General features: G+C 49.9%; 1 protein-coding gene across 1 annotated transcript in view; it reads left to right on the forward strand.

Annotated features, from left to right (window-relative positions):
* Positions 1-10,000, forward strand: part of LOC307236427 (RNA binding protein fox-1 homolog 3-like) — a gene marked incomplete at its 3' end in the record, with an annotated part of 282,198 nt that overhangs the window by 244,697 nt on the left and 27,501 nt on the right. Inside the window, exons 5-6 of the mRNA XM_080008846.1 lie at positions 2,668-2,811; positions 9,621-9,674. Coding sequence (XP_079864972.1) covers positions 2,668-2,811; positions 9,621-9,674 — 198 coding nt within the window. The remainder of the gene's footprint in view (positions 1-2,667; positions 2,812-9,620; positions 9,675-10,000) is intronic.

Genomic DNA, 10,000 nt, shown 5'->3' on the forward strand with positions numbered 1-10,000 from the left:
CCGTTTCCTAAATGGGGGGAGATGTATCACCGCCAGGGCCTGCAGCCTCGGAGCAGGCCGGAGTGTGTGGCTCTTAAGTCGCATATACACTCACATCAGGTCCCCGGTGTACTGCTCGCGGCTCCAACTGGGAATATCAAAACGATTCTCGTGTTTCAGCGCGAGAGTCGATCTCCGTGGTTACGCGGGGCCTGAAACAGAATCTGCGGAAAACGAGTCGGATTTGGGGAGGGATGTGAAGAGCGAGCGGTGCAGTCACGGGAGAGGAAGCTCTTATCCCTATCGACGTTCTGATTTAGTTTAAAACATTGATTAAAACATTGATTCAAATGATGTGTGTGTGTGTGTGTGTGTGTGTGTGTGTGTGTGTGTCATGTAATGATGTGATGTTTGTTGTTATGAATGGGAATAAGTGGGTGACGGCACATATGTTGCATCCGTGTATGTGCGTGACGTGAGGACGTTTTTGAGTGTGTATTCGTGGCAGTGTGCCAAAGTGGTTTTGCGTATGTTTTAGTGAGAGAGGGAGTGTGTGTGTGCCTGTGTGTGTGTGTGTGTGTGTGTGTGTGTGTGTGCATGGGGGCTGTGTTTCACTGTGTCTGTTTTGTGTGTTTACATGTACTGTTTCAACATCTTTGTCCATGTGAGGACAAGTGGTGTGTGTGTGTGTGTGTGTGTGTGTGTGTGTGTGTGTGTGTGTGTGTGTGTGTGTGTGTGTGTGTGTGTGTGTGTGTGTGTGTGTACTGTGTAGTGAATTTGCGCTGTTTACACATCATATTCAAACATCTTCAGTATTCAATATCTAATAAAAGTTCTCTCTCTCTCTCTCTCTCTCTCTCTCTCTCTCTCTCTCTCTCTCTCTTCCACTCTTCTGTCCCCTTGTTGTCGCTTTTTGTTTGTGTTTCATCCGTTCACCCAACACAACAAGGTTTTCTCAGTCTGGTTAACAATGTCAACGACGGCTTCTTTCATAATTTGTGTTTATACGAAAAAAAAAAAAAAAAAAAGAACCTCTTCCCATAAGACATTTTCATCGAGTGAACGAATCGCTGTTGTTGACTGATGTCCGAGCGACGCAAAACACACGCGCGCACACGCACACACTCGCGCGTGGGAGCACGCAAACAAGCACACAAGCACGTCAACGCTTTCCGCAACAAAACAAGGCCCGTGCGGTTGAATCCATCACCGGTGTCACGGAGGGAAACAAGCAGGATTTGTCATCGCCATCAGACACGTCATTTATACAGAAATGTCAGCGTTTCATTCGCATAATGATGGAAATGGCGAGGCGGCGGCGGCGGCGGCGGCAGTGGCGGCGGCTTCGGCGGGCGCGGGCGGGAAGGGGGTGGTGTGGGCCGGGTGGGGGGGGGGGTTCTGGCCCCGGCGCGCCCGCGGCTGCACGGCTAACGTCACCAATAATGTGTCTTTTTGTTTCCGGAGCTTGTCGGAGCTCAGTCGGATCTAAGTCCACGCCTCGGTGTCAGCGCTCCTCCATCATCCCCCTCTCACTCCGCGGCTAAGTGCGAGAGATTAATAAGGCGATTTGTAATGCACAACCTCAGCGCCGGAGCCATAAGTCATCAGCTGTTTATCAGCCCTCTCGCTAGATTGAAATATTGCGGGCGGTTAGTAAGTTGAGCCTCATTTATACTCGGGTCGCGCGACACTTCTGACAGTTGTGTTTTGACGAACAAGGCGCATTGGCCGCCCGGCACGGAGCTGGAGTGAGGTTTTGCCTGGATGGAGGATGGAGGTGCAGCCGAGGAAGCGCGATCGGGGAATGCACAGTTTTGTCGTCTGCGGTCATGATGTAGCAAGTTACGCCTTCCACCGACATACACTGCCGTGCGGTTCAGCCTGGAGGTCCTCGGTCGGACTCTACAACGCGGTGCTTTGAATGTACGGTATGAGCACTGGACCTCAAAACACCCTTTGAATTTGTCTCCAGGACCCCGATCTGAGAAGATCTTCCTTGACAGGTATTATTTAGTCCAAACCCCCATGACCTGTCTATGTGAAACCATGGTGAAAACAGTGATTATCTTACAGTATTTAAGGGTTCTAATGTCTTCTAAATGAAATGTCGGTGACATTTAACTATTCGTCTTTTTGCCAGGGGCCTCCCTGGAACCTCCTGGGAGGTCCCCACGTGGGTCCCCAAGCCCCACGTTGAGCCGATCCCCTCGGTACATAACTCTGCAGGAAATCCGATTTCAAACGTGATCTTCCTCCCACGGAGCGAGGTGGAGCAGACGAGCGACCGGGCATAAATTTGGCTTCGGTCGCTTCGGATGCCTCAGATTTAACGGTGACCTCCCAAATTCAGAATTTCCGCCATCACTTTGCCTTTCATTTTCCCCAGTACGAAGGTCACCGATGTCATTTCGCCTAAAATATGGAAGCAACGGGAGGCATCAAAGTGAGCGATGACGAAAAAAAATCCTATATTGGGGCAACGGTGTTTTAATATTTAGGCTTTGTATCAAATAAAATTTTCTTCAATATGCAGTAACGCTTTCACAACTTGGTTGTTTCAAAGGCGCCGAAGCCAAAGCCGGCTCGTAACGCGACTGAGGAATGTCTGAATTCAGAGCGGTCCCGAATGCATTCTAACCAGCGACCATGGCGTTGCCGTGGCTGTTGCTGTTTGTTTCCCGGCGGCAGACAGATGACGTGACGCAAACAGAAGGCTCCCAGCAGCTGCAGCTCCAGCACTCAGACTCCTCAGAGAAACAGCAGCCCAAGAGGCTACACGTCTCCAACATTCCCTTCCGCTTCCGGGACCCCGACCTCCGGCAAATGTTCGGGGTGAGTCCATTTGTTTTTGTTTCTTTTCACTGACTGTTGTACTGCAATGTACCGTACTGCTGCCACACACAAGGAGCACAAACACACCGCTGCAGTTTAATCAACGTTTAATTAGTGTAATGACGGTGTGTTTACAGTGTATTTACAGTGTAACACAGTATGATAACACACAGAAGCGCGTATGCGTAGACAGACGTAGTCATGAAGCGTCCATGCACCCACACCACACACACACACACACACACACACACACACACACACACACACACACACACACACACACATTACACACAACACACACACACACACACGCACAATACACACAACACACACACACACATTACACACAACACACACACACACACACACACACACACACACACACACTCACATCACACAAAACAAACACACACACATTACACACAACACACACACACACATTAAACACAACACACACGCACACACACACACACACATTACACACAACACACACACACACACACACACATTAAACACAACACACACGCACACACACACACACACACACACACACACACACACACACACACACACACACACACACACACACACACACACCTTACACACAACCAACTGTTCCAATAGAATGTTTGAAGAGTCAGGGGGCGATCATAACAAACCCTGATTAAAGTAGGACCTCTCTCTTTCTCCTTCCAATAAAAACATGTTCGATGCCGGTCCGGCACTTCACCCCAGTGCCTCACAGAAGCCTCGATAAGAAATGAACCAAACGGCCCCAATTCAATAACGATAATGGGCCGAATTGAGATGATTGGCAAAAATGTAATTTAAGCACTGCGCACTAATTAGTCCATTATAAGCCAGAAGCCTTAATTCCAATCATTATGAAGACAACGTCAAAGTGATGGTATTAATTACAGGAAAGCCCTTGCCACAGCTTCATAAATCGCCGATGCCTTGGCTGCTGCTCTCTCTATTTTTCTGTTTCCCTCTGATTGTGCGGCTTTATTGTTCCCTGCTCCGGTGGCGATTCTGCGGAATCCAAATGGCCTCGGTAATTATCTCCGAGGCTTTGTGTGCAGGATGGAGATATATGATGGAAATTGATCACGGGCCCACCCGGCTCCCTGTTCTCCCCCCAAGTCCCTCCTTATCTCCTTCCCTCCCGCCGTCTTATCTTGCGCTCTTTCCACCTTCCTTCCTTCCTTCCTTCCTTCCTTCCTTCCTTCCTTCCTTCCTTCCGTCCTTCCTTCCTTCCTTCCTTCTGCCCTCCCTCCGCGCCTCCTTTCCTTATTTCCGTTGTTTGCCCCGTTGGCACGGAAGGGGCTGGTGGGATTGATGGTTCACGGCGTGGCTGGCAGGCAGATACCAGTGGGCTCCGCCCTCGAACACAGCCTCCCACAAAGGCTCTTTGTGCGATCGCGGTGTACGGCAGCGTCGCAGCTGCGCCGGCAACACATCATCGCGGCTTCAAACGAGAACCTGCAGAGAGGCCCACGGACAGGTAGAAAGGCACGCTGACATCCCGTCGTGCTGGCACGCGAGCTAGTCGGGGGAAAAAAAAACCCTTTATTTGAGGTTACATTGAAGGATGTTAACCTCTGTCCCAAGCCACGGTCATGGTGAGACGTTTGGTGTGAGATATCCAACGGTGGAAGAAGCACTCAGAGCTTTTTACTAAAGTGAAAGTACAAATACCCTGCTACGTGCTGCAAAATACCACAGACGACACACTACAAAATGACTTTAGTAACAGTAAAATGACCACGTTGAAAATTCAAAGTGCTCGTCATGTCCGGCGCCCTGATATAACACTGCCCTACGGTATAAAATGGGTTTGCTTTTCTGCAGATCCCGCATTACAGCTGATGAAACGACAGTCATAGCAATACGCCAGGATATGAATGTACTTCAGCGCAGTTACTCAGTAATTCAGTAATTCAGTACTTGCTACTTTTTTTTTTTTTTTTTTTTTACCTTCCGCACCGCTGCAAAGCAGAGGCGGCGTGTCGCTCGCTGAGGAGTGCTGGAGCCTGGCCCGCTCTCCAGCAGGGTTAAAGGACCCTGCTGGAGAGCGGCCCCTCAGCACATCAACGGGATGAAGGATGAAAGGCTCATTAGCGGCGCCGCAGTGGACCTTCATCAGCACTACAAACCCATCCCTCCGAGCTGGGGAGGACACGGTGGGGCGGGGGGCGGGGAGCGGGAGGGGGGCAGGCCCTGCACGCTCGCCCGCCCGCCTCCACCAACCGCGCAGCTCCGCCTTGCTGTTTTTATTTTACATTTTTTCATTCCCGCTCGGGGCCCGACTGGAGTTCTGCAACGGCTCCTTCGCGGTGCGAAAGGCTCCCGCTGCCGTGCCCCCGAAGCGGCCGCGACCTCCGACCTTTTCCCCCGCGTCATTCTGAGGACACAGCGACCGGCTGACAACCCCGCCCCTCCCCACAGCCAGAGCCTTCATCTCATCTCGTCTCTTTTCCTGTAGGAAGGTGTCGCAGGTGTCACAGAACGCGCCGAACCCGTCGGGTACGTCCACACCCAGGGCGGAGGGAGCCGGTCAGAGCAGGGAATTCCAGACTCAAAATTTCAATCTCAAATTTATAAAGAAAAAAATTATAAAATAAAATAAAAAAATATATATATATAATAATTATATTCGAAGCAACCAAGGTCGGTCAAACATGCCGTGCAAGACACGGTAACAACAGAAAAGCACAAACAAAGAGCGGAATTATTGAGCGAGATGCGAGACGGCGAACGATCTGCTCGAAGCCAACGCAGCTCTGGGGTCGGGGGCGGGAAGTCACTTCGGCAAAAGCGCGAGCCGTTCCTCTCGTCCGAGACTCTTTCTGCTGCGTCTCTCTCCGTCATCCCGCCCCGACACCCCCCGCGGAAGTTTCGGTTGAGAAGATGCGGGCGAGCGAGAGAGCGCGAGCGGGTCGACTCGCAAACCAAAGATAATGAGTGGTTATGATGACTTTGTCAAAAATAAAAAATAAAAATAAAAGGTGAAGGCGTTGGGTGTAATTCGTATTGAGTGTTACTGATTTACACTTCACGCTCCACCAATGTAAATCGTTTTCGACGCGATTCAGTGATTCCTGTGAGAATTCCGTTCACGACCCGACTCTCATCAATCGTAAAAGTCGAGACCCGTCAAGAAGCGGACCCCCCCCCCCCCCCCAAAAAAAGGAGCCCAACCTTCCACCGCCGCGCGGGATGAGTCAAGTCGCGCGCACTCGCGCCGGGTCCCGACGGCGTCTCGCGTTTCGGCGGGGGAGTCGATCGCCGTGGTTACGCGGGGCCTGAAACGGAATCTGCGGAAAACAAGTTGGATTTGGGGAGCGATGTGTAGAGCGAGCGGTGCAGTCACGGGACAGGAAGCTCTTATCCCTATCGACGTTCTGATTTCGTTTAAAACAGTGTTTAAACATTTATTCAAATGATGTGTGTGTGTGTGTGTGTGTGCGTGTGTGTGAGTGCACTGTGCATGATTCAGTATGCATATGTATGTGTCTGTGTGTTGTTTGTTTATCTGTGTATTTGTATGTTTGAACATATATTTCTATGTTTAATTCATGTGCTCGTGAATGCGTGTGCGTGTGTGCGCGTGCGCGCTGGTAGGAATGGCGGAGGATCACTTTCCGAGCAGCGAGCGTTCCCCAGCGTCGCGTGGAACTCCACCAAGACGGCTTCCTCTCAAACTAATTAATTGACGCCACAAGCCCATTACGCTCGGTTAAAACAATTAGCATCTGCACGCCGCGTGGGGGAAGCATTGTCATCCGAGGCGAGGCGCGGACGCCACGCTGGGAAATAAATGCCTTTCCTTCGTGTCGCCCAGCCTCGCAGCCTCTACAGCGTCGGGGGTTTTTTTCGGGTTTTTTTTTTTTTTCTTCTTCTTTTTTTTTGGGGGGGGTGATTATTATTATTTTTTTTCTATTTTACACTTCGGAGCCAGCGGAGCCCGGCGCCGTGTCGACCAGATGTGTAAACCGGGCCCGCGCGGCTCCATCTCCGACAGCGGCGGGGAGGGGAAGGAAAAGAAACCTGCGCCGTGTGACTTTTTTATGAAGAGATACTGTGTCGATGAAAAACGGCATCGCCAGTCCTCTGAATGTTGAGGAAGGAAGTCAGCTGCTTTCGGTTGGGGTTAGGGTTGGGGTGAGGGTTAGGGTTGGGGTTCAGGTAGTCTTGGGCACAAAGGAAGTGACGTCTTGAGAACGTCAGAAAGTCATGACACAGTGGTCGGTATCAAAGGACCCCCAATTTGTGGCGCCCTAGGACCCCATTTGATAAGACTTTCTCTCCCAATCTGAGGAGATTATTTTTATTGATATAAATCTCTTTTATTGATAGATAAACTATACTGTAATAATAGTAATAGTAAAGTAACGTTTGAGAGATAACAGGGGAACTAGGATCAAAACAGTCATTATTGTAATTCATAATCTGATTAAAATGTACCAAGATACTTTTTTAATATATAAAAACATACATATATATATATATATATATATATATATATATATATATATTATTATTTTTTAACAAAAATTACACTGCTGTGTGAGAAATACGATAAAGTAAAAATACAAAAAAAAAAAGTACCGAAATTTACTTTGAAATAGCAGCGGAGTAAAAGTGGAAACAGAATATGCCGAATGAGTCGGGATCCTTGAGAAATGTACTTTTCCACCTGATGCCTGATGCTTGACTGGCTCATTTTGTGACTCCTTCCCCCAAAACCCCAAACCCCTTCCTCTGCCGCCACCACCACCAGTCTAACCAGGTACTGTCCAGTTATAGCCAGCCCCCTCCGTTCACTCGGACAGCGAAGACCACTTAATAGCCGCCCCCCCCCCCGTTCCCCCTCCCTCCGCTACAGCTTCCTTTTATTAGCGGCTGGGTTAAACGATACGCCGGCTTCCGATGGGTTTTTCGGCCCCGCGCCGAAGCCCCCGGGGACCCCCGTTCCCCTCCCCGGACGTGAAGGAGACGCACATGGCTTGACAGGCTAATTACTTTCAATGAAATAATACGGGGCCATCGCAGACGGCAATTAAAAGTCGTCTCTCTCGCTCCACTCGTTAGGGGGGGGAACTTACAGTTTGCTTTCATTCCTCTGTTTGGTAATGATCCGGAGGCGAGCCTGTTAGAAGGGAGAGGGGCCTGAGAGTGTGTGCTCACCCACCCCCGCCGCGCACACACACACACACACACACACACACACACACACACACACACACACACACACAGACACTCACACACACGCACACCAGCCGCACGCACACGCACGCACACGCACGCACACACAAAGGCATGCACACATGCACACACACACCCATACACACACACACACACACACACACACACAGACACACGTATACGTTGTACACACACTCCTCTGGGAGAGCCCTGTTAGCGTCATCGACTGGGGAACAACACTGCGAGCGTACGGGAGGGGGACGAAGAGAGGGAGAGAGAGGGAGAGAGAGAGAGAGAGAGAGAGAGAGAAAGAGAGATACAGGCTGAGAGTGAAAAAGAGAGAGGGAGACGGAAAAATAAAAGTAACAGAGAGAGGGAGAGAGAGAGAAAGAGACTCCACCTTCACACCACACCTCCATCTCGGACCGTCCCCTCATCCCTACTCCGCTTCCAGAGAAACTGTTTCATCGCATGAAGAGAGGTCCTTGGTTCTTGCGTTTAAATGATGGACTTCTTCATCAGACAGTGAATGGCAAGAAAGGTGAGAAAACGGGAATATTACCAGGTAAAAAAAACAGGACTGAGGGGTGAATTTTCACGCATTAGCGGGGCTGTCACGGTGTTGAACAAGCTGTCCCTGAGGCCAGGAAGTCACGTGACTTCACAGGTGAATCACATGACTTCACAGGTAAAGTCCTAAACCACGTTTCACAATTAACCACAGGAGAAATGTGTGTTTTTCCTGACAAATTGCACGCAATAAAAATATCTAAGCCCAGCGTGTGTGTGCATGTCATGAGGGTGCATCACGTAGCACCGGCGGTGGAACGTAACAAAGTAATCGGGGAAAAAAGTACAAGTACTTAAGTACATTCATATCTGCATTGACTGTATTTGCCTTTCGACTTTTGCTCCGCTGCGTCTCAAAGCAAATATCTACACTGTTGTATTACTTTAGCGTTCTTTCTTATCTCAATTTACCTTATGTCTATATTCATTTATCTTTGTAAATATGGATGTATATCCACGTACGTCCTTTAAAATCGGGATTTATATTTATATCCGTCCAAAGCGAGACAAATCGGGATGAGACTGAATATGACGAGTACTTTTACCTTTCAGACTTTAAGTACTTTTAAGAGCGAGTACTAACCTGCATCCGCTTTCGCTGGAGTAGAAACATCAACGCGGTGCTTACACCTTGACCGCAGTCACTCTGTGTGTACGCACACTCAAAACGTTGTACTTTAACTGCGGCGAAAGCTCCGAGTTCTTCTCCCGTCGCCACGTGCGACGCACACGTGTGTGGCTCTCCAACGAGGCCTTTTGTGCTGGAATTTGTTGAGAAACACACTCGTTATCGCGCGACTCACGTGTAATTCAGGGTGCATTGTGGTGAAATGTGACATTATATGATGCTCTTTGTCCTCACACCTCCTCCTCCTCCTCCTCCTCCTCCTCCTCCTCCTCCTCCTCTTCGACGTCTTCCTCTCTCCTTCAGGAAACAGCAGTTACATTCTTTAACACGATCTCCCCCTCTCTCTCCATCTCTCCCCCTCTCTCTCCCCCTCTCTCCTTTCCTATTCTCTCTCTCTCCGCAGCAATTTGGGAAGATTTTAGATGTGGAGATTATCTTTAACGAGAGGGGATCGAAGGTAAGCGATGTGGAGCAGCCGCCCCCATTAGCATGTTCATCTGTTTCCTAACGATGTTATCAGGGTGGAGGAGGAGAGGGGGGGGGGGGAGGAGGAGGAGGAGGAGGAGGAGGAGGAGGAGGAGAAGGAGAAGCTCCGCGTTTCTCCGGCCTGCGCCTCCGGGGCCACCACACCTGGGTCTCTATCTGGCTTTCCCTCCGTTTCCTCGGCCTGTATTATTCTCCACCCGTCCCCTCTCTCTCCGTCTACTGTTGCTGTTGCGGCCGAACCCAAGCTGTGAATCATTAGCTCTGTCAATCAGTTCATGATTGAGCTGTTTTTACGAT

This window comes from Zeus faber (assembly GCF_960531495.2).
Source record: "Zeus faber genome assembly, chromosome: 11".
Taxonomy (NCBI): Eukaryota; Metazoa; Chordata; class Actinopteri; order Zeiformes; family Zeidae; genus Zeus; species Zeus faber.